Raw genomic sequence first — 26,740 nt, 5'->3', positions numbered from 1 at the left:
TGGGCATGTATGACTTAGGGTTTTATAGAAAAATTAACACATAAAATTACATTTGAAATACTTCTTTAAGAGTGAGTAGGATTTCAACAGAGGTAGGTTGGGGAAAGTATGGTATAAATTCATTAATTTGTACAATACATATTCACTGGATACCTGTAAGTACCCAACACCAAGTTAAGCATGAACTGGAAGAGTGAAAAAGACATAACCCCTGACTTCATGGAGCTTGTTCAGCTCATATTTAGACTAAAGGGGAGAGATAACCTGGGACAAGAGACATGATAACTGTCCCTTTTAAATATCAAAGAGATTGGTTGGAGAGCAGAAGGTGAACAGACCTATCCTAAAGTTCCACATGACATAAGTGAGACCACTAAATCAAAATTAAAAAAAGCAATCACATTCAATTTAATGAAGACCATGCCAATAATTCACTGAGTTTAAATTACTGTTGTTGTCTCACAACTTAGTTTCTATGATTGTAAGATACAATAGTATAAAGAGTATTTGCATTCAGTTAATAAAACTTTAAAGAATCTCACTTAAGTCCCTAATGAAACTGTATAAGCAGCATTTTCTAATTCATGTAATGGTTTGACATTAAGGCCTCAGGATAAAGGTTGCATGAAAAAGATTTCAGTTGCCAAACATGAGGTTAAAAAAGTATTTTTCACTGAACTTTTACATGTAAACTTACTTTATTCTTTTCTCCAAAAGGGGAATATAAATAACTATTATACTTTCCTAAAGTATTTGACCACAAAGCTCTTGTTTGTTTTTTTACCAAATAGTATTTATAAGACACGGGTACATTTTAAAAGGTAAAATCAAGTTGGCCTGGTATATGGGACATGTGGTGGAGGAGAACCTATTAGAATAAGGCTAGAAAGTTTGATTAGGAATGAATGGTACTGAAGCTTTTAACTATATGACCAAGAAGGGTGTTCTTTATTGCACAGACAAATGAAAGTATATGTATATATAAGAAATAAATAAAATATATATATAAGAAATAAATATATATAAGAAATAAAATAATATAATCACTTAGACCTGTGCTGAGTCCTGTAACTACCTGGAGAATGGATTGGTAGAGGGGTTGAAACCAAGAAGAGATGGGAGAGTACTTACAAAGTAAACTAAGAGGTATATAATAGTGGCCTACAGCAGGGGAGTAAGAGCAAGAATTAAAAATAAAGGTTGTTTTGCAGGAGAATTCTGAGATGGAATTGGCTGGCAGTAGTTAATGACTATTTTGGCTGTTGAAGAATGGAATGAAGCTGAGACTTCTTTTTTGGTGACGGGATGGAGAGAAGAGGTATACAATATATGAATACAAGCAGGGAAAGAATTTCAATTGTGCCACTCTTACAACAAATGGGAAACTGAGTGAGCACAGTATATCTGTAAGAAGTCTGAGAAATGCAATTTGCTTAAATTCGTGCCTGATTATAGCTTCTCTTCAATCTCTCTCTCTTTTTTTTTTTTTTCTGTTAAGGCTCACCTTTTGCCATTTGGCCAAATGTTAAGTACCTTCAAGAATAAAAGGAATCAAATCATAAGCACTATCTTAAGTTATTACATTAAATAATCACAAAAGGCCACATATGGGAAAACTGACACAAGGCAAAGAAGGCAGATGAAAACATGAAAGATGAAAGTTTAGCTAACATACTGAATCTGAGTTTCTTCTCCTAAGAAAAGGAGTTATTATATTACATAGTTCCATTTCAGTCTGTTTGGCACTCAGTAGTTTTGGCAGAATTTAGGGAGACACTGGGTATAAGGACCAAGAGCAAAAGCTTCGGAATCAGAGCCCTGGGTTCATGTCCTGCCTCTGTCATCTCTTAGCTATGTGAGTTGGGGCAAGTCAATTTCTTTATTCTGCTGAGCCCCAGTATTCTTATTGATGTATGAGAGAACCCCAAAGTTATCTCATGAGATTGTTGTGATGACTAAATGACTTAATAAATGTAAGGCATTCAATATAAAGCCTAGAACTCTTTTTATTGTTTGTGTGCTGGTCCTATTGATAACATTCTGCTAATGTGAGATGAAAAGGGAAAATCTTGGAGGTTATTAAAATTTCAAACCAACTGAGCTTTTCTAAACTCCCTTGCTTCTTCATAGAGGGAGAATATTTGCTTTTTGATCGTGAATCTTAGGTACCATGGAAACAAGGGTTGAAAAGACTTCAAGTAAATAAGAAGCAAGCAGCCAAGTCTGAGTTTTTCTTAAAAAATGTTAACATTAAATTTTTGAACAGTTCAAGATTTCAATAAAATTGTGAAAGAGCACAGGTATTTGTTACTATATTAACAAATCAAGAGCTGCTGAATATTGAAATTTTCTTTAAAAAAGTTTTAGATAGATTTTTTAGAGAGAGAAGAATGGCAAGAGAGAGTGTGAGAGAAACATCTATTTGTGGTTCCACTTATTTATGCATTTATTGGTTGATTCTTGTATGTGCCCTGACAAGGGATTGAACCCACACCTTGGTGTATTGGGACAACACTCTAACCAACTAAGCTACCCAGCCAGAACACAAATATTAAAACTTTCTAAACTATCTAATATAAACTGATTTTCTTATATTACATACTTGTAAGAAATGCAAATGTGGTTTAAATAATAGAAAGGTGAACAATACTAGTTAATGGATCACCTTCAATCAGTACATCAGTGGTAGTCAACCTGGTCCTTACCACCCACTAGTGGGGGTTCCAGCTTTCATGGTGGGCAGTAGCGGAGCAACCAAAGTATAAATAAAAAGATAGATTTAACTATAGTAAGTTGTTTTATAAAGATTTATTCTGCCAAACTTAGCGAAAACCCAACATAAAGTACTTGGTAAGTAATTATTATTATATGCTTTAACTTGCTGTAACTCTGCTTTATAAATTTTATAAAGTAAAGTTATTTCCCTACTTTTTAAATCACCATTACTGTGGAACCAGTGGGCAATTAGAAAATTTTACTAACAGAGATACAAAAGTGGGTGGTAGGTATAAAAAGATTGACTACCCCTGCAGTACATTTTATGATTGGTGGCACAACTTTGCTCAGTGAGGAAAAATAGTGGTTTGCTTCATACTTCAAGAGAGTCTATTTAATAACGCCTTCCACGTTTAAAGAAAAAATTTTGTGAGTTGGAGAAGAACTTTCACCCTTCAGTTTATGGTTCTATGGTTTTTCAATGTGATGACACCTTTGTTGAAGATCTCATGGAATGCAGTTGATTATTATTTGCAAGGAAATGCATCTGATTGCCACTAAACATGCTTCCAATATTTTTATTCTAAAGTGGCATCTATAAAAATTAACTTGTTTCAAATGCTTTCTCTGTCCTATCATCTGAGAACCGATTTGATTTTTTAAATGCCAAATAAATTTCCTTAATTTATAATATATTTCAAGACTTAATGTATTCTAACATTTCTTTTGATTAGGAACAAGTAAGATCCCCCACAAAAGATGATAATCAGACTGTTTTAAGTGGAAAGTTGAAGACCAAAGTTGCAGGTATATCCAGCTTCAGAGGGAAAAACAACCCCAACAAAACAAGCATTTCAATTTCAATACCATTCATAATGTTTCTAATTTCCCAGGAAAGCAAAGAGCTCTCAAATCCCCCCCCCCACCCCCGCCGACACTGTAGAGATTTGGAGATTTATGATAGCAGGCAAAGAGATGCAACACAACTCTATGGGCTTTCTCTTTTCTTCTAGGTTTCATTATGTATTAGGAAAATAACACATTCACAGAATTGAAAAAAAATTAAAGTATAAAAAAAAACCTCCCAAAACCCTGGATTCTGAGCTGCCAACTACTTATATATTTTTATAGAAAATCCCAATGCATAGAGAAATATATGTGCTCCTTCTTTCTTTACATAATGAGAATATATTATATGTAGTATACTAGAGTACTTTGGTTTTCACTTAAAATTTTATCTGATTTTTCTACAGCTTTATATGTGGAGAAATGCCATTGCTTTAAAAAGCATCACGGTATTTCAACCTAGGAACAGACAGTCTTTGACACATTCCTGCAACAAGGGTGCAATGACAACCTTGCATGCAATCTTTGTGCTCCTTTGGAATTTTATTTTTAGATAGTCTAAATTTGTAATTAGTGAAGAAAGGGTATATACATTAAATATCGATAGGTATTTTCAAATTGCCCTTTAAAAGTTTGTACCAGTTGCAACCTCATCAACAGTAAGGAATGTTCCCTATATCAGTGGTCCCCAACCCCGGGGCTGTGGACCAGTACTGGCCCGTGGGCTATTTGGTACTGGTCCGCAGAGAAAGAATAAATAACTTATATTATTTCCATTTTATTAAATTTAAGTCTGAACGATGTTTTATTTTTAAAAAATGACCAGATTCCCTCTGTTACATCCGTCTAAGACTCACTCTTGACGCTTGTTTCGGTCATGTGATACATTTATCCGTCCCACTCTAAAGGCCAGTCCATGAAAATATTTTCTGACATTAAATCAGTCCGTGGCCCAAAAGAAGTTGGGACCACTGCCCTATATCACTCCTTTTTCAGCACTGTATACTAATACCTGTTTTGATCTGGACAACATTTCCTTAGATGCCTATTTAACATTTGTATTTTTTCCCTGTATCTCCATGTTCAAACTCTGCTGAATTTTCTTTTTTTTTTTTAATTTTATTTTTTTTTTAATTTTATTTATTCATTTTTTAGAGAGGAGAGAGAGAGGGAGAGAGAGAGACAGAGAGAGAGAAGGGGGGAGGAGCAGGAAGCATCAACTCCCATATGTGCCTTGACCAGGCAAGCCCAGGGTTTCAAACTGGTAACCTCAGCATTCCAGGTCAATGCTTTATCCACTGCGCCACCACAGGTCAGGCTCTGCTGAATTTTCTATTAGGTTACTGAGCTTTTGCTTAAATCTATTTTAGAGTAATTTACATATTAATTAAGTTAGCCCATTGATTAATGATTAATACATGTCCAAAAATATAGCAAGTGTTTTTTGTTGTTGTTGTTTTCAGGGGGAGGGTCTGTACCTTAGTTTTGTGATTTTCTTGCTTTAGAGATTCAAATTTGATAAGGCTTTTCAATTTTGTATTCATTAAAAAAGCTGTGTCCACCAATGAAACTAATTGACAATTTTTTCTCCTAGTGATGATGGTGAGGATGATAATGATAATGACTTTAAGTCCTGGTATCTAGAATTTATTTTATTTTAAAGAATGAGATAGAATCCAAACTTTATTATTGATTTGTTTGTTTTTTACTTTTCCAATTGCCTACTTTATGTGTTGAAAAATCATCTTTATCACATTGTAAAATGCCTTAGGTGTTTAACTGTTTCCTGGTCTTTATTTTGATGTCTTAATCTGTATGTTTTATCCTTTGCTAAGATCAAATTCTTTTAACTTTAGTTTTATAATATATTTATAAAGAGTTAGGTTTTCCTTGTTACACTTCTATTTCATTATTCTCTCAGCTGTTTTTGCAAATTGTTTTTCATACAATACTGGTGAACTTATAGGTTCATTTATAAACAGTAAAAATTTAAAAAATATTATTTTTAAATCTAAGAACAAGATGTTTTTCACTTAAGTAGGTAACTATAATTTTGTCTTTTAGTAAAATTTATTATATTTCTTTCTAAATTTCATGTTTACTTTATGACTACATATTTTGTTTTACATTGTTTCTTTTAAAAGTATCCTTTATTGCCTTATAATTTGAATTGGCTATTTGTACTTAGAAGAGTTCATATGTAATGTAAATCTTATATCTGCCATTTTTCTGGATTCTTTTGAAGTTTTTTTATATTTTTCCTATGAAACCGTGCTTTTCTATATATACAAAATCATACTAATTGTGAAAACAATCATTTCTGCTTACCTTATAATTTTTACGTATTTTACTTATTTGTTTTGTATAACTGCACTGACTAGTCTGTTGAAAACAATACCAAACAATACTGATATCTTTGGGTATCATTCACTTTTTTTAACTTTAAAGATAACACAACTCTGGCAGGGTAGCTCAGTTAGTTGATGCATCTTCCTGATACCCCAAGGTTGAGGGTTCAATTCCTGGTTAGGGCACATAGAAGAATCAAACAATAAATGTATGGATAAGTGGAACAACAAATTGGTATTTATCTCTTCTTCTCTTTTCTCCTCTCCCTTTTTCTAAAAATCAATAAATAATAAGGATAAAAAAGGAAAAGTAATACATCACCTGGATTCTGTCTTTCTTGTAAAGTTTTGAAAAAAAATAAAAGCCAACCCAAAGGTATATTATATTCCTCTCTATTCTATCCATGAATCTTAGGAGGATTGTGCAATTATTTGAGCCACCAAGTCTTACCTTAACTCTTATTTAGCCCATCCTGAATTTGAATAAAAATACGTCATGTATTTTCATTTACAATTGCTTTAAAAGGTATTTTTAAACACTGATATATGCAATATTCATTAATTTTATGAGGACATAATAAAAGTACTATGTTTTTCAGAATGTAAAATATATACAATATTTTATATACATATATATAAAACCAACATAGCATGAAGGCATCAGTGATCCTCAGTGTCAGAGCAGCTTTATTTTTTCTCTAATCTTCCTATATGGGCAATTTTATTAATTTAATAAAGGTGAATCTAAATGTTTGTGACTCTCATTTTAGCTTTTATGATTTCTTTCTTTTCTGCCTACCATTAAAACTTCCGTGTTTGAAACCTTTACAAGTAAATGAGCTAAAACAAATAAAACCCAATTCACTTGAGATTTTGAAGACATCTGGTGAAGTTATTTTCTGAGCAATTAGACCAAGAGGTGGGACAAATCCCTGAAGTCAGATACCATACTGTTGGATAGGTAGTCATTTCTTTCTTTCTTTCTTTCTTTCTTTTTTTTTTTGTATTTTTCTGAAGCTAGAAACCGGGAGGCAGTCAGACAGATTCCCACATGCACCTGACCGGGATCCACCCGGCATGCCCACCAGGGGGCGTGCTCTGCCCATCTGGGGCGTCACTCTGTTGCAACCAGAGCCATTCTAGCACCTGCAGCAGAGGCCACAGAGCCATCCTCAGCACCGGGGACAATCCTGCTCCAATGGAGCCTTGGCTGCGGGAAGGGAAGAGAGAGACAGAGAGGAAGGAGAGGGGGAAGGGTGGAGAAGCAGATGGGCACTTCTCCTGTGTGCCCTGGCTGGGAATCGAACCTGGGGACTCCTGCATGCCAGGCCGACACTCTACCACTGAGCTAACCGGCCAGGGCTGCCAGTCATTTCTATAGTCATCAGCTTGCATGCAGTGAGCATATTCATTCACAAATTGACAATTAGGTAGAACTGTCACCTGATTTTCTCAGACAATTTGTGTTATAGAACTATATTCTTCACATGCTTTTTAGAAAGATGCCAGTCTGTTCTATGTCTTTATGTTCCGTCACTTCTGTATGCTCTTTATGTCGTTAGAGACCTTAAATGCAGTCCTCTCTTAGGTGCTGGTCTTTGCTTGTCCCTGGTTAATCCCACATTTGGATACAAATGTGAATTAATTATAGTTTGACTTTCAAAAACCTATATTCATTTTGCTATAAGTATATTTAAGAATAAAAATAAAGGTATTTAAATGCTTCCACTTTGTCATATATGTCACTATTAAGCTTGGAAATACAGATCAGTAAAGTTTTAATATTTAAAAAAAAATATATTTATATTACAAGTCAGATCTGGAAAGGATCTGAAAGTTCAAATTGTTATTCTCCCTGCTGGAAAACAAAAACACTTAGGCCACTGTAGAAAGATATATATCTTTTCAATTTAAAACAACTCTAGGAGACTCCACAACTATCTAAGCTACCCACTGTGGAATAAATAATTGCTATCAAGAAAGTTTCCTTTATAACCTATCTAAATTTCACAGGTTATTAAAATCTACTTCAAACTCTCTATGCTTTTAGTATAACTGTTAAGGATGATATTTACCGAGCAATAAAGTTAAGAGTTTTAATCATGCCAGCATCAAAGATACTCTGACCAAGATCCATCCAGATAGGTGGTAGCTACACTCACCATTTCTCCTTTCCCTGGATCCTATACTCACTATTCTCAGTCACTCTCAATGTAACTTTAGCCAAGTTATACAATTAAGATTTATTTCTTTCAGATGTACAGTAAGGATACAAAATATTTTGAATCTATAACTTTTACAAATTGTATGAAAAAGTATAAGGAAAAATTATGCATATGAATTAACATTGGAGAGTCATGTAAACAAATACAATTTATCTTTAGTTAAACATATTTTCCCATCTTAGGATATTTAGAACTTACATCAGACTTGACACAAAAGTGAAATCCAAGAGTATCTTTCACTAGGGCATTTACCATTTATTTAGTCTACTGTTTCTCATCATTTATCTTCTTAGTGTGAACAATGTTTTAGTTGCACATAGTCCAGCAGAAATCAAGTCAAGATTTATATATCCCATTTTACTTTGCAATGCATGGAAGAAGATTACCAAATATTAACCAAACTCATTCAAAACTTTTGCCAAAGAATAATAACTCCATTTTCCATTTCACTAATTGAAAGAACTGTATGACATGGGACTCCTAAGGAATAGTCCACATGCCAGCGAAAACTTACCAGATGTTTCATCTACTCTTTCATCTACTATGTGGTCTTTCTGATGTACCCATTCACTATTGCATTTGAAGTATATCTGGGTGGCAGGGCTGGCTTTACAATACAGGTTCACAGGCTTATTCTTCACGATGTAAGCTTCTTCAGGCTCAATAAGGAAATGTGGCAGAGGTTCGGGTGGATCAGATGGAAAAGTTTCTGGTAGTTCATGAAAAAAGTCATCGTCTGGTAAAAGAAGAAGAAAAGAGGAAATGTTCAAAGCATGGTAACCACTTGCCTTTCACTTGCTACTTATTTTTAAATGCCTCATTATCTAATTAAGGAATTTGAGTGACCCTGTGCGTTAAGCAGTATGTTAGGTCTATTGACTGGTTGCTCAATTAAGGATTTAGATTGTTATTCTCATTTTTATGCATGGCAAAACTCAACATCAAGGAGAATAAATATCTTTGCCCTGAGCACACAGATAGAAAATAACAGAACTGTGATCAGAAGCCTGGTTTGCTTTCCTCAAAAACTTTGATCTTCCAGATATATACTACACCTCCCACTATACAGCGTTACCCTTGAGAACTGACAAAAGCAGAAGCAACTTCATTAGAAAAATTTATTTGAAAAATATAAGGTTGACAGGTAAATTTTGCAATAACCCAAGAAGAAATACTAGAAACAGGAATTAAGGATAAATCTATTATTATTTTTTAAAAATGCCACTGCATGAAATATTCTTTCATTCATCCAAAAATATTGAGTTCAGAGTCATGCTAAGTACTAGAAATGAAGATGATACTTCAAGTCAGGCAACAGTAGAACTACAATAGAACCTAGAATCTAGCAAAGCTGGTCAATCTTATTTTGAAACTATACCTCAAATGTATGTTGTATATGAATAGTCAACCCATTCTTTTTCTTTCTTTATTATTATTATTATTTTTAATTTTTTTTATTTTTTACAGGGACAGAGAGAGAGAGTCAAAGAGAGGGACAGACAGACAGGAACGAAGAGAGATGAGAAGCATCAATCATCAGTTTTTTATTGTGACACTTTAGTTGTTCATTGATTGCTTTCTCATATGTGCCTTGACCTCGGGCCTTCAGCAGACCGAGTAACCTCTTGTTCGAGCCAGCGACCTTGGGTCCAAGCTGGTGAGCTTTTTGCTCAAGCCAGATGAGACTGCGCTCAAGCTGGTGACTTCAGGGTCTCAAACCTGGGTCCTCCGCACCCCAGTTCGACGCTCTATCCACTGTGCCACCACCTGGTCAGGCTCAACCCATTCTTATTATAATAGTACTAAATATTATCATGAAGAAAAATAGTCTCATATTTTCACATTACTAAATGTTTAAATATACTGCTATCTCCCTTCTGTTCCAACACTGATGAATAAACAAAATTTAAAAATTAATTGAAATATTTGCACACTATACAGTACATTTTCTTTTAACTTGGGTTATACATAATTTCAAATAAAAATAGAGAATAACAAAAGTGCCTTTTAAAAATCTTATCATATTCCACGTAAAATATGATAAATAGAAGTTAAATAAAATGTCTTCCAATACATTCTAAATAAGTTAAGCTTGATAATTCTTTTACGATGAGGGACAGAGGAGAATAAAACTATTATTAATTGCTTAAGTTGATTAAGCACTCTAGGATAATATGTAAATATAAAACTCAGGTCAAAATTTAAAAATTAAAAGTTTTTACAAGTTCTTTAAAGATATATAGATATATATATATAGAGATAGATAGATATATTACATAGCAATATAGGATATGGTATTGGTAAAGAGTGATTGCACAGATGTTACCTTGAAACTCATTTCATCACTTATTCAGTTGTTTCCTTGTTTTGGTAGACAGCCATTGCTGATGTGAATATTTGTCTACTAAGAACCCTGGCATGGGACTTTTTTCATGTAGATCATGAGATAGCTGTCAAACAGTAACAACATTTGGCCTTTGCCAATTTGTTTTGCAGTAAAAATTGACTTCACTTGCATCACAGACAAAACAAGTTTTGAACACCGACCCTCAATTATACATTCCTGACACTGGGTGTAAATGATGTTTCACATAACTAGCTTTCTTTCTCACTTTATTTTTTGAATTTGTTTGCTTTAGGCAGAGCATCATTTCTGGCTTTTCTATTGTTAGACAAGAACCCAAACTGTCAGAATATTAAGGGGTAACTTCGTTTCCATCAATTTCAGCTTTTTAAAAAAAAATCAATATGCAAGAACACTCAAGGCTGCTTAAATAAACAATAGTTCAGAAAGGCAAAAGAATGGGGAATGGAGGCATTAGACAGATCCATCAGCACAGAGCTGATGTCTTGAAGGCATTAGTCAATATTTTCTTGTTTTTTCTTTTGAAGAACTTCCTGTTATATGTAATGACAGACAGTGCTGATAATCAATAAAGCTTCATAAAATATCAAATTCAAATGCTATTAAATGTTAGCTTTCATTTTTAATTATTATTATCCATGAAAGCAGAGGGTTAATTAGACTTTTTTTTTCTATTGATGAATATTCATGCACACGAAACTTGTGTATATCTTTCATAGCAGTATATTTATTTAGGTATGCAAAATATAAAAAGCCTTTCAAGCCATTCATTTAGAAGGTGATTCTTACTCCTTTGGAAGGAATGATGATTGCAAGACATCAGATGATTGTATGTACCTTATTCAATAATGTAACAAAAGTACTTGTACTTTCATATCCTACAGAAAGAGAAGCACTAAACATTGATTAAACTGCACTTCCAAAGCACATATTTCTTTCTTCTGATAATTTTATTTTAAACTACTGGGAAGCCCAATGGAAGCTGAGAAAGTCACACGTATGTTTTCAAGTCAAAAAGACCTCTGCTAAGTGCTGGAAAAAAATAGTAATGATTTAATACTATATTTTTTTAAATGTATGGACAGACTAAGTTTGTAATTTCATTAATTTTGGGTTTTAAGATGAGAATTACTACAAATAAAGAGAAATAATTCTGTCTTGGTTTGAGGCTTCATAAAGTGTTGACTTTTCAAGATGTTTGCTTAATAACATTTAATATGCAAGTTATTAAGGAATTATTTTCATCATTTGAAATATTTTCAATATGCCATAAATCCAGTGTTCCTTTTACATATCATTCTAGCTCTGTATGAATCCCATGTCTAAAATTTTATGTAGAAAGATGCCTAACTAACCACAGCATATTAGTTTACCAATATGGTAGAAAATAGCAGAACTGCTATTTTTCATAATATACATACAGTGTATTTAAATCTATGCTCTAGACAAATTCACATCAGGCACTATGACACATCATTTCTGTTACTCAATTCTGATGTAGGGAATGACATTTATGAAGATAACTTTGAAGAAACTGTGTTAGTAAGATATGTATAGTGGGACAGATATAACAAAATGCAAATGGACAGCTGTGAAATTCCTCACTTCTCCATATGCAACATTTAGCCAGGGTACCATGCCCCACTATAGAAGTCGGCCCAGAGAACAGCTTCCTCACCGTCAGGTTAAGTATGCTAAGAGAACACTTTTCTTGCTTTAGACAAAAATGGTAAGTGTCAGCATTAATTTTCAAATATAATGGTATTTCAGGGATCGTCATTTTATGAAATGTCATCTGTATCTTTTTCTAGAGTAAGTTTTAAAAGTCAAGCAAGTAAGCCAATTCTCTTCAACAAAAGTTTAAAGGAAAACTTCTTAGTATTTAAATACCCAGCATGGTTGCAACTATATGTATTTAACAAGGTAAAAATGATCCTCTCCAAACACCATGTACATTTAGCCAGAAAAAAGGGTCATCTACAAATACATCTTCACGAACATTTAGTTCCTCCACATTATGCATTTGCCTCGCACGTATGTGGAAGAGTCTAGTTTTCAGTGTTTGTAACCAGTTTTATGTGACTATTCCCAACTTTCAAAAGCCAGGAATATATAACAACAAATGCTCAATACTAGAATAAGTGCTTTTGAAGGCAGGGACTATGTTGTTTTCCATTTTTACTGTCTACAAATCTAGCATAGTGCTGGGTACATAATGGGAGGTTAATAAAAGTCTTACAGAAGCACAAATATCATTATGGCAACTTTGATAATTCCTAAAAGATTCACAAGGTATTTTAGAGTTTCAAATGCTTCAAATTCAGTTTTAAATATAAAGCGTCATAACAATAATATCTACAAACTGAACTGGCTACAAAATTTGTGTGGCCCAGTGCAGTATGAAATTCTCGGAATCCTTGTTAAAAATGCATTAAGAATTCAGAAGTGGTGACAGCAAAGCATTAAACGTAGTGCAGGTCCTGTGTGACAGGTCAGGTCACATAGTCAGGAAGCTAGCCCTGTCTGCCACTGTCAGTTAACTGAGCGTTCCACTTCAAGGAGAGTTTGAGAAGTGAAAATACATCTTTATTAGTGAATGCTTGTTTTAGAACACATTTGGAATTTCCCAGCTTCTTATGGGTATAACATGTTTTCTAGAAGAAGATATGGATTTTCAAATTCTGAAACAAAGACTCCAATCTATTCTCTAAGCACATGTGTTTGCAATGGTTTGTAAGTAAGTGTGTGGATTTATCTGTTCCTGGTTTTCCTTTTGGATGTACACTAGCGCCCATCCTTGGGCCTGATATAAAACAAGAAAATCCTTGCCACACTCAGGGTAACTCCTTCAGGCCACTAAGGAATTGTTTACTACATGGGATAATAAGGTTGAAGATTCTTTTTTGAGCTTGTAGACTGTTTGCTGCCTATTTCTAGCATACAATTCATTTTACTATAAAAAGAAACCAAATTTTTTATACTCTTAAGGTCATGCTAAAAAATTGGAAGCTATAAAAGAACGATTTAATTCTTCAGTAGGGAGATCACTGAGTGCATTCTCTTCCCACTTTATTTCTTAATAAAAGTATCTAAAGAGTCCTCTCAAGTCTTCAGGATTATATTGATAACAGGAACTCAATTTGTGAACAGCAACTTCAGACTGTGAATTTATTTCTGGTGATATGCCATAGTTATTCTAAATTGGTATATGTTGTATAAAGGCACACCCCAAAAACTGATACTGACTGCATTATGTTATGTTGGCAAAATTATTGATTAATTACATTGTTATACAAATATTTTATATAAAGTTCATTCAGGTTAACAAAATAAAATTTTTCATTGTTTTCTTTTATACATTGAATTCAGTATTAATTTCAAGCTGTAATATTCTCATTGATTTAGATACATTATATTCATTTTACTCCGCTAATACTTGGACTTATTTTCCACTTTTACCATTATTCAATAATGATATTGCCATTTTTATCTAGAAGTCAGGTAAATTTCAGTATTTCCTTTCCCTATTATCTCATATCGTCTTTTGTGTTTTCATTTACATACAAGAAGAGAAAGCTTTGCATCATGTATTATTTTTATAGACTTTCATTCTACCTAATTCCTGACAGTAAAATATTGTACTATGAGCATCAATGTAGGAAGCTTTAGGGTACTGGCTTTATTGCTATACATCAGCCTTAATTTTCATGAAATTAATACATAAGTTTCTATATTTCTGAATCATAAGACTTAAACTATTATTGCTTATAACATAAAATATAGACTTAATATCTCTTTGTCTGAGACCTGAAGCGTATTCTTCTGAAATGGAATATACTTCCAAATGATTCAAGAGCAATTTAAAATGAATGACTGCAAAGCTAATTTTATCTGCATTTGGCTGCCCATACATCAGAGAGATAATTCATGATATATTACAACAAAAGGCAGCTGGAATTAACTATTTGAATGAGTCTTCAGCTTATTTTTAATATTTTGATTAAAATATCCTTTGGAAGACAAAGACTATGTATGGTCTGTATTTCAAGCAACATATTAATGGATTCATCATTTAAATTTAAGTAGCTGAATATATGATATAATACCTTAAATGTATTGTACAATTTGGAGATCCTGAATAATTTCCAACTCCAAAAGAAAAAAAAAACTTTTCAGCTTTTAAAGACATACTTTCAAAACCATATCCATACATTATTAATAGTGATATGAAGTCAACATGCTATTTGGCATACACTTACCTATGAAACTGAGGCACCTCTTTCTGCCCCAGTTTAAGCCTTTATGATCTCTGACTTTTAATAATACAAAATTTCCTATGTTGTTTCCTGACAACAGTCTCTGCCATGTAGTCTATATTGTGCTTTTAGAAAAGTTTTCCAAATTTACTTCCTTCTTCAAATAATATAACAAATACAATATAATGCAAGATGGTTTCTTTTTGCTTTCGTATTCGCTGACAAATACTGAAAAATTTATGAAGGATTAAGGAAATGTGAATTTGCATGTACTGGCTACAGTGTAAATTGGTATTATATCCATAGTAGAGAAAATTTGACAACATAAATAAAAATTAAATCTGCATATCTCCAAATATGGAATCTTCTTGGAATCAATGTTATAGACATAATAACACACACACACACACACACACACACACACACACACAAAGATGTTCACTGAAGCATTGTTTATTAAAAAAATAAGTGCTGTATAACAACAAAAGGCAGCTCTAATGAATAGAGACTGAAAACCAATTAAGGAATGGTGAGATAATTATTTATGATATGTCCTCCCAAGAGAATACTGTTTCACCTATAAAAATAAAGAAGCATATTTTTATGCATAAAACCAGAAGGACAACTATAATTTACTAAGCAAATAAAGCAGGTTCTTATCCAATCTGCACAGAATAATACCACTCTTTGTTAAGAAGGAAAGGAAGGAAGAAAGGAAGGAAAGAAATGTGTGTGTGTGTGTGTGTGTGTGTGTGTAGATGGCTGCATCAATACGTCACAAGAAGTACAAGGTAAAGTGTAGAAGCTGACATCCAAAAATATTAACAGTAACTATTTCTGTGAGAAAGAATGAAAGTGTTTTGGGGAAAATGTTACCTTCTACTTGAACTAAGCTTTTCAAATGCTACATTACACTGGGGAACTTTTTTTTTTTCTGAGACAGAGAGTCAGAGAGAGGGATACACAGGGACAGACAGGCAGGACCAGAGATGAGAAGCATCAATCATTAGTTTTTCATTGAGACACCTTAGTTGTTCATTCATTGCTTTCTCATATGTGCCTTGACCACAGGCCTTCAGCAGACCGAGAAAACCCTTGCTTGAACCAGCGACCTTGAGTCCAAGCTGGTGAGCTTTTGCTCAAACCAGATGAGCCCATGCTCAATCTGGTGACCTCGGGTCTCGAACCTGGGTCCTCGGCATCCCAGTCCAATGCTCTATCCACTGTGCCACTGCCTGGTCAGGCCCTTTTTTTTTTCAGAGACAGAGAGTCAGAGAGAGGGATAGGCAGGGACAGACAGGCAGGAACAGAGAGAGACAGTGGGGAACAATTTTTTTTTCGTTTTCTGTTGCATGAGGTTTTAGAACTGTTTCTATGTATTTCTGTATCGCTGATTCCAAATCTGAAATCCGTTTTTCGGTCAATGCTCTAGTTTTTATGGAATTTTAATTTCTTTTTGTTACAATTAATCCCATGCATTGGTTTTTAAATTGGAGTTAAAGGGCAATGACTCTTGGATTGAACATAACCACAATGCAATTAATGTTTTACAAACATCACTTTTACATAATTGTAGTTGTTTTTAAATGTAAAAAATTATTATATAATAAAAAATATATATGATAAAATGACATATGATCACATATCCTAATATTCCTTCAGCAATATGACCTATTCCACACTCTGAGACACGCCCGGTTCCAGTTTTCAATGGTTTTATTTCTTCTAAGGATGAAGAACGTGAACATGGTGATCAACTGTATTTTGGTAAGATGCATGAGGAAATGGTTGTAGAATCTGAAGGGTCTTCTTCTGATGCCAAGCAGTCATTAACCCCTCAGCAGTTTAGCCAACCCAAATTAAATGACTTAGTAAGAGATTTGGGTCTATCAAAGAAAGCAGCTGAGTTATTAGCCTCCAAGCTTCAAGAAAAGAATGTATTTCACCGGTCAGCTAAAGTGTCCCATTTCAGGAAGCATGAACAAATTTTTGTGGTCTTTTTTTCTGAAGACAAACACTTTGTCTACTGTCATGATATCAGTAGTCTTCTCAGCCAGCTAGGTGTTACCACTTACAGTCCAACAGAATGGCAGCTATTTCTTGACAGCTCTAAACGGAGTCTGAAATGTGTTCTACATAACAGTAATGTTTATGCAGTGGTTCCAATTGGTTATTCAACTCATCTGCGAGAAGATTATAATGACATAAAAATTGTCCTTGACTTTCTGAAGTATGAGGAGCATAACTGGATCATTTTTGTGGGTCTTAAAATAATAAATTTCCTGCTAGGACAACAGAGAGGTTTCACAAAGTATCCTTGCTTTCTGTGTTTGTGGGACAGCCGAGCTTGGGAGAAACACTGTACACAAAAGGAGTGGCCAAAACATGAAGCTCTGGAAGTAGGGATGCAAAATATTGTGAATGAACCTGTAGTTAATCGAGACAGGATCATTTTTCCCCCACTTCACATCAAACTTGGCTTAATGAAGCAGTTTGTTCAGGCTTTGAATAGAGAAAATGAATGCTTTCAACATATTATTTCTGCTTTTCCTGCCTTGTCTTTCAAGAAGATAAAAGCAGGTGTATTCGGTGGACCTCAAATTCGAACCCTGATACCTGACGAAGAATTTGCCAGGAAGATGAATAAGGACGAGAAAGCATCATGGCAGTCTTTTGTGGCAGTTACAAAGAACTTCCTTAGCAACAAAAAAGCAGAAAACTATGAACTTCTGGCTCAAAGGATGCTGTTCGGTTTCCGCGACATTAGATGTTACATGAGAGTTAAGATTCACTTCCTGAACAGTCACCTTGATAAGTTTCCCCAAAATCTTGGAGCTGTTAGTGATGAGCAGACTACTGCTGGAGTATCAATCAGATTGTCCTCAACAAAATGCAAGAGCTACAAACGCAAATTTTTGCCTGAATAGAATTGATATAAGTTTTGTGCAAATTTTATGATTAAAATAAATGTTTTAATATGTTCTATTTAGAAACTGTAGACAAATTCTGGTGCAATCATATCTTTTAGTGTATTAGTGTATTTACTGCATTGTATTTTCACAAAGATGATGTCCAAGAGGACAATCTACTTCATTATGTTAAACTAAATGTTGAAAATTTTACAATAAGATGAAAACCTAAAATCTTGAATTGCAAAAAAATATTATAGCTTACAGAGAAAAACTAATGTCAGATTTGAGATCAGCACACTCAAATTAAGTAAGAACAAGTGTTTTTGTGGATGCAACAAGAATTTTGTTCCCCAGTGTTATTGATTATTTCTATATTTAATGTGCTTCTGGGTTTTTAGTCAAATTAAGAAAATTAAATAATCTCATGTGCAAACTATTGCTCAAACCTGGAACAACCACTTCAGGCTTCTTTACTAAATTAAACCTTCCCAAATCAATTACGCTGACACCAAAAAGCCTTCCTTATGTTACGTCTCTGTTAAAACGTGTGTTTATAGACCATGTTACTTTTAGTTATAGAGCATTTATTTCATTCTGCCTAGTTTCACTTCCTTATCCTTTCATTTTTCATTTCATAATTTTCTTACTCTGTAACCTCTAATTTTGAACTAAAAAGTTTTAAACCTTTTTCACATTTTGTTCAAAAACAAGTATACACTATTTGCTGATTGCTTTCTATATGCTGAAGCTGTCCTCACTGTGGTAGCTGAGGCTGCACATCATCCCTTAATGAAATCCTCCTACTTATTAAAAATAGTGAAATAAAAAATACAAAATTTATGATAATTTAAATTAATAATAAAAATTGGTCTTTTAGTCTGGTTATATAAAGAGAATGTTAAAATTCATTAGTACTTGAATTTCACTTTAAAGTGTTTAATTTTGTAAATGACCCGATGTCATCATTTCTTATGGCTGAGTAGTATCCCATAGTGTATATGTGCCACATCTTCTTTATCCAGTCATCTATTGAAGGGTTTTTTGGTTGTTTTCTATGTCTTGGCCACTGTGAACAATGCTGCAATGCACATGGGGCTGTATGTGTCTTTACATACCATTGTTTTTGAATTTTGGGGGTATATACCCAGTAGAAGAATTGCTGGGTTACATGATAGTTCTATTTTTTAATTTTTGAGGAACCACCATACTTTCTTCCATAATTGTTGTACTACTTTACATTCCTACCAACAGTGGATGAGGGTTCCTTTTTCTCCACAGCCTCTCCAACATTTGTTACTACCTGTCTTGTTGATAATAGCTAACCTAACAGGTGTGAGGTGGTATCTCATTGTAGTTTTGATTTGCATTTCTCTAATAGCTAATGAAGATGAGCATCTTTTCATATATCTGTTGGCCATTTGTATTTCTTCCTGAATCATTTATAACATGGATGGCCCTTGATAACATTATACTGAGTGAAATAAGTAAATCAGAAAAAACTAAGAACTGCATGATTCCATACACAGGTGGGACATAAAAATGAGACTTAGAGACATGGACAAGAGTATGGTGGTTACTGGGGTGGGGGAGGGAGGAGGAGGGTGAGGGTAGTGGAGGAACACAAAGAAAACCAGATAGAAGGTGACGGAAGACAATTTGATTTTGGGTGATGGGTATGCAACATAATCAAGTGTCAAAATAACCTGGAGATGTTTTCTCTGAACATACGTACCCTGATTTATCAATGTCACCTGATTAAAATTAATAATAAAAAATAAAGTGCTTAATTTTAAGATGTTAGAAAGGTTCACTAATATGTGTAAAACTCACATAAGTGAGTTAAAGAAAAGTTCTACAGTTTTCTTACTCTCTATTGCTAGAGCTACAAATCCTGTATTCTTATTATACATTTCAGGAATTTGAAGAACAGAACAAATTCATTCAGAAGAAAATTATAAAAATTAAGCAATTATCAGTAGATAAATAAGACAACATAAACATAGTGGCAATCCTTACTAGTTAACTAAAAGAATGATTATATTTTAAAAGAATCTATTAAAGACTTAGAAATTCAATATTATAATATTTTCACATGACATATGCCAATCTTTTTCCTGGGAAACTCTGTGATGGTCATTTTCATGTGTCAACTTGGCCAGGAATACAGTCCCTGGTTATTCAATCAAACCTTAATCTAGGTGTTGCTGTGAAGGTATTTTGTGGCTGTGATTAAGTCCATTCATTAGTTTCTTTAAGTAAGAGAGATAATCTGGGTGTGTCTCATGCCACAAATTGAAAGGCCTACCAATGTTTGATTAAATAATCAAAAACAGTAGCTGAGCCAAGTTGATGCATAAAAATGCCATCATACTTCCCACAATTTCATTGCCATCCTGTTTCTTAGGTCTTGATCATGCTTCAGATATCAAATACCCCTTTCTCAGAAGGCCTCTCCACTCCAAATCCTAGACCTAAGCCCTGTATCATCTTTGATCTCTACTCTTCATTTTGTTTGTATTTCTTCCCCACTAGTGAGCAAATTCAGAGAATTAAAAACAATGTTTATCTTACTCATTTTTGCATAACTAATATCTAGTTCAGTGTCTAGTATGGCTTTCGGATATTTTTTCCCTTTTCATTTGAATTGCTATGCCTAAACAGGTTCTATTTGATAAGAAAGAAGGGTAGAGGAATTACTCCATCAATAGAAATTATGAGAGGAAATCTTTGCACAAATACAACAGAAACACTCATATTTAAAATGTGTCCCCTTAGTGTTTTTAAGTACAGAATCAGTTCCCACATTAACCCTTTGAGTAGAGAGTTTGTTGTTCATTCTTGTTGACCCCTGGGATTGAGTTTTTTCTCAAAAAATGAAATTAGTTTTAGTTCCAATTTTATTAACTTAAAATCATGTTTGTTTGATAACCAATTTATGGAAACAAGAACATACATTTGCCTTTTTTTTTTTAATGTTGCCTTACACATTTTTAAAATAAATCGATCGTACTCTGGATGGTCAGGGGGCACAAGGACATACATGAACATTCAAATTACTCAAAGGGTTAAAAAAGAATTACAGCTATCTTCCATTCAAGTGTTAATGCTATATATCATAAAGCGTACATAGCCTTGGACAAAGTATATTCCATTATATTTCAATATATAATCAAAGTTGAATTTAAAACATTTTGTGTAATACATATGATTTCAGTGCCTCTTCAACCTCTTGGACTCATTTGACACTTGACTTCAGTGTTCCACTCCCTCCTTTTGAAACTTCCTCCTCTCTTGGGGACTGTGAATTAACACTAGACTGCTTTACCATCCCACCTCTTCGACCTCTCTCTTTCTTCTTCGCTGCTTGAATACAGTTAGACACTTAACCAACGTTCTCTTTTTTAGTCTCTCCCCTGGGCATCTCATCCACAACACTAACTTCAATTATCAGATCATGTCGCATGCACAACCTTCCACTCCACCCCCTTACTTCTTAAAACCCTCAAGGTCTTTGCAATGACCTCTAGCATGAAATCAGATTCCTTACCAAGGCCAACAGGAACCCACCTGATCTGATTGCTGCTGGTCTCTCTTTATGTCTCATTTTCTACCCTCCCGACCTTTCTTCATTGTTCTCAAGCAGTCAGACTGGTAATTGTATCTTTGTACACACCAAACTCAGTCTCACCCTAAGATATTTACATTTGCTTTTCATTCTTCCAGGAAAGATAGTCCTCCTTTTGTCATTTAGATTTTAGCTCAAGATGTCTCCTGGACAAAGACAGATTCTTGACCACCCAATCTCAATTTCTTGATGATTCTTTCTAAGAACAATCATTCTATTTTTTTTCTTCTCATCACCTATCACCATCTCAAATTAGCTTGTTTCACTGAGTTAGTTGCTTATATTTTCTTCCCTCTCACAAAACACCAAACCTTATGAGATGGGAAATTTTGTCTATTTTATTCAACACTATCTTCAGCATCAACATCAGATGAACGTATATTTGCTCTAAAGCTAGCTTCTCCTTTTTCTCAGCTCCTTATTTCTGACTGTAATAGTATTCTCACAGTGAAAAGCTTGAAGCCCCATCTCACCATCAGATTGAATCCATCTACATGTACAGTGCATATCAGATTTACATTGTCTCACTCACGATCAACCCTTATTTTTCTTTTCATCACTAGAACTCAGGCTGAGGTCTTTACCATTTTCATTTAGATTATTACAAGAGCCTTGTTACTGATTTGCCTTGATCCTGACTTGTCTCTTTCTTTTTGGGGGCAGGGGAGAGGCAGAGAGAGTGAGAGCGAGAGCAAGAGAGAGAGAGAGAGAGAGAGAGAGAAGAACATGGAGCTGCTCCTGTATGTGCCCCAGACTGGGGAATCAAACTGTGAACCACCGTGCTCCAGAATGATGCTCCCACCAACCAAGCTATCCAGCCAGGGCTTTTTTTTTTTTTTTTTTTTTAGAGACAGAGAAGAGAGAGGAAAGGGAAAAGGGAAGCATTCATTTATTGTTCAACTCACTCACACATTTATTGGTTGCTTCCTGTGTGTGCTCTGACCCAGGATCAAACCCACAACTTCATTGTTTTGGGATTATGCTCTTAAACAACTCAACTAACTGGCCAGGACCAGGACTTTTCTCTTTTAATTTTATCAATACTGCATCACTGTATCGTCACTATGTGTAGAAAGTGAAATCATAGTAGCTTTTGCTGGAAACTTTCAGTATTCAGTAGAATATGGGCCAGTTTTTTTGTTTGTTTAGTGAGAGGAGGAGAGGCAAAGACAGACTCTCGCATGCACCCTGACGGATCCATCTGGCAAGCCCACTAGGGAGCAACGGCAATGCTCTGTCCATCTGGGGTGTTGTTTGTTGCTCAGCAACCAAGTTCTTCCAAACTAAGGTGAGGCTGTGCAGCTATCCTCAGTACCTGGGGTCAACTCACTCCAACTGAGCCATGGCTGCAGGAGGGGGGAGAGAGTGAGATAGAGAGGGAGGGGACAAGAGGGGGAGGGATGGAGAAGCAGATGGGTGCTTCTCCTATGCGCCCTGATCAGGAATCGAACCTGGGATATCCACACTCCATGATGATGCTCTACCACCAAGGAAACTGGCCAGGGCCCCAAAATTTATTTTATTTTTAGCTGTTCACCAGAGTCCTACAAATTTAAAAATTTGGTCATTCTATAGTCTATAAACAGCTTTTAAACTGCTAGTAGACTCTAAAAGTTTTCTCAATTAAGGTGAACATATCTAAAATTGATTACTAGTTCTTAAGAACTATGAAATTAATGTCATAGCCATAGTAATGTACTATGATAATTCAAATTATCTAAATACAACCTCTATTTATATAAAAAGTCTGTATATATTCAACTATGATGAAAATTTTCAAGTATATGCAAAATGATAGAACAAAGAACCCCACTTACCCATAATCCACCCACAAGGAGTTTCAACAGTTGCTAATTTTGTTTCATACACATATAAAAATGTTTAAGCATTCAAAATTCATAAGTAAGAGAAACTGAAAATATCAGAGTCTTAGGCTGAGATAGTAAAGGAGACAAATATTTCCAAAAATAGAAATTAAATTCATAATATTGCATATTATAAAAATAAAATCACTGCCAAAATGAGAATATTTGGTTTAAGAGTACAATGCTCATCCATAAAAATAAATCTCAAAGTATTGATAATAGTGATTAATGATAAGATCACACGATTCAAAGTATATTTTACAAGACATAACCATTAGAAAACTCTAAGCTGAGATTACCCATATAAAGAAGAAACTCTGTTAGTGACTTTGGAATGAAGAAATTATACTTTAGTAAAATAATTTATTACTAATACATTAAAAAATACAGTACAGTTGACCACTGAATAAGTTTGAACTACAAGGGTCTGCTTATATGTGGATTTTCTTTTCAATAAATATATGAAATACTGTAATGTACTTTCTCCTTCTTATGGTTATCTTAACATTTTCTTTACTGTAACTTAATTATTCTTTGCTATAAGAATATAGTATATAATCCATATAATGAAAAACCATGTGAATTGACAGTTTATATTATCTGTGAGGCCGATAGTAGGCTATTAGTTTTGGGGGAGTCCAAATTTGTATACGGATTTTTGACTGTGCGGAGTATTGGCTTCCTTACCTCTCAAATCATTCAAGGATCAAATCTAGCGCGTAAATTGGTAACTAAGTTTTTGCATACAGGAAACTTCACAACTATGAAATTTTAGTCTTTCCTAAGGTTCTCCCAAGCTGGAAATCTAAGAAGTGTTATTGGCTCTTTCCTTTCCCTCACTGTCAAGAAAAAAACTATCAAAAGTCCTACAAATTTTATGACCCACATATTTCTTGAATCCACCTCTTTTTCTCTGGTTCTGATTCTACAGCTATCATCATTCCTTGCCAGAAAAAAAAAAAAAACTTCAAGCTTCATAATCGGTATCTTTTGTCCCCCGTCTAAAGACAAGATCTAACCAAATCACTTTGTTTACAATCCGAAAGACTCTCATTTCTTGTTAAATAAATCCAAGCTCATCAGCATGGTATATGAGCTTCTCCATGATCGGAAGGGTGCCTGCCATTCCATCTTCTCTCACCACTCTCAGTAATACAGACCACCTACTGTCCTCTGGACACAGTATGCAATTTCTCCACCTTCTGTCTGCAGTTTTACCTGCTCTTCTATTGTACATACTCCTCCTCATCCTTTGAATCTCAGCTCAGGCATCATTTTTATCTAGGATGCTTTTTCTGACTTTCCTCACCTGTTTTAGCAACTTATACTACAAGCATCTACTTCTCCCCTACCCCTTACCTTCAGTATATTTCTAGCACTGCATTTTATAATTTACTTTGAAACTAACTAACTAGCTTTTATTGATCTTTGTATACTTGGTGCTTATTATGGCCTTATATATCATTTTAATGATATATATAAGAATGTATAAATTTTGAGTAAGTGGTTGCAGGACTTTCTGTATCTAGGGAAAATATTCTTTGGATTATCATAGACTATGAACTATGAAATTGCTATAGAAAGAGGTTCTGGGATCTCACAGACTTGGATTTGAATCTTAGCATTGCTGTTTACTGTGCATGTGACTTTGAGCATTTCACCTAGTCTCAGTTACCAAGCTGCAAAATGGGTAGGTATAGCAATGTGGTTGGTGGTAGTGTGGGGGTTACATTAAATAAGGTAATAATAATGATTTAACATAGAGTTTACCACAGATTAGATCTTCATATATGATAACTATTTGTATTCTTTTCTTATTCTATTTCTATTGTGGATGCTAAGCTACTCTCATCTTCCTAAACACACTTGAGCACTAATATGCCTTTAATCCATCTTTCTGAAATGTCTTTTCTCTCTTGTGCCTGGTAATAACTTACTCTTCTTTCCAAGTTCACCTTGAGCTTTATCTTCACTAGGAAGCCGTTCTAGACCCTTCCAGCACAGGTGTGTTGCCCTCTTTCTCTCTGCCAGCACTGAACAAATATGCACTGCTATATTATCACTCTTATTACACAGTAATGTGTCATGGTGTGCTTTCCTGTGTTCCCGCCACACAAAGAGCTTATTTGAACAAGATTATGTGTACTTTGCTTACACATCTGTACACCCAGCCATGCTTGGTACCTTCAGGACCAAAGATAAATAAGTAGAAGACAATGTTTGTTGACTGAATTGAGGAAGAAGTATAGAAATTCCTAAAATTACAAATTTCAAAACAAAAATTTTAAAATAACGTAGAAGCCAATATTCTCCATTTTTCTACTTTGTAACAAATGAAACTAGATTTTGTATTAGTATCTTCTTAAGAGTTCCAATTCATTGTTTTAGGTATATAAAATAGTTTTGACTCACTTTAGTGTTCTCTTTTGAAATTTTGGATGTAATTTATAAATATTATACAAGTTTCAATTTGCTTTTTCATTAATAATTTCCAAAGACAAAATCCAGTTACCATATAATTTCCCAACATATACTGTTCACAAAAATTAGGAGATATTTCAAAATGAATATGAAGCGATAAAATATCCCCTAATTTTTCTAAGCAGTACTTTCAAGTGTTCTTTGGAGGAGTGAGCAGGAGGTGGTGAAAGGAATCCTGAACTGTGAGTTGAGAACCTGTGTTAAGACTGGACATTTTTTCAATGACCAAATGTTGTAAAGTACTGCAATCCACGGGTTATATAGAAACACCAGGCAGATTACAGAAGAAATTTGAGGAGTTTATTAATTAGCTGATTAGCTACACGGGGCACAATCCCAAATCATGTAGGTCCTCTTACCATTTTAGACCTTCTTTTACACAAAATCAAGTACTGGTTGGGGTGGGTAAGGAGGGAGCATGGTACAATAGTCAATTACCAACAAGCTTACAACATCTATCTATAGGATCTATTAAAAGGAAAAAGCATTCATTCATACACCACAAGATAACACAGTAGGGATAATTGTTTTACATACCCGGCAAAGACATTCCCAAATCTTCTAGTGTCTACCCCCATCGCTACAAAATGTTTAGCTTAGGATAAGGAGAGAAGCTAATGCAATAGCTTTTTGTAAGAGATTGACAGGTAGGATTGTATAGTGTGAACAAAAATCTAAATTGTGAGTACATCATACATGAAATTAACAAAGCTTTGAGAAAATGAGAATAATCTATATGTCTCCTTATTTAGATGTCTGTGCTTCTACCAAATGACTGTGGATCAGGAGGATGGGAGGAAGGCCAGGATCCCAGAGGCGGAAAAAGATGGTGAATGGTCTCACTTCTCGGTGCCTGGCTGGGTGGCTGTTTCAGAACTGTCGAGTGGGGAAAACATGAGTGACATTGTTTGTGGCTATAGGGAAGTAACTTGTTGATAATTAAATATCTACTTAGAATTTGCAAGTTGGTCAAACTATCTCATTTTGTAGAGGAGAAAACTGAAACCCAGAGAGTTTGAGTGACTTGTCTATCATTACATGGTTTTTAAGCTGCAGGAACAGACTTTCCAGATCAATATTGAAATTTCATGGCTGTGGTATA

The 26,740-nt window shown here is 34.4% G+C and overlaps 1 protein-coding gene across 3 annotated transcripts in view; it reads right to left on the bottom strand.

Annotated features, from left to right (window-relative positions):
• Positions 1 to 26,740, bottom strand: part of UNC5C (unc-5 netrin receptor C) — a 437,884-nt gene that overhangs the window by 188,103 nt on the left and 223,041 nt on the right. For all 3 annotated transcript variants that reach the window (XM_066232951.1, XM_066232949.1, XM_066232950.1), the window contains exon 2: positions 8,649 to 8,870. In XM_066232951.1, the coding sequence (XP_066089048.1) occupies positions 8,649 to 8,870 (222 nt within the window). The remainder of the gene's footprint in view (positions 1 to 8,648; positions 8,871 to 26,740) is intronic.

The sequence above is a fragment of the Saccopteryx bilineata genome, chromosome 5 (assembly GCF_036850765.1).
Source record: "Saccopteryx bilineata isolate mSacBil1 chromosome 5, mSacBil1_pri_phased_curated, whole genome shotgun sequence".
NCBI lineage: Eukaryota > Metazoa > Chordata > Mammalia > Chiroptera > Emballonuridae > Saccopteryx > Saccopteryx bilineata.
This window is presented reverse-complemented; position numbering and strand designations above follow the sequence as displayed.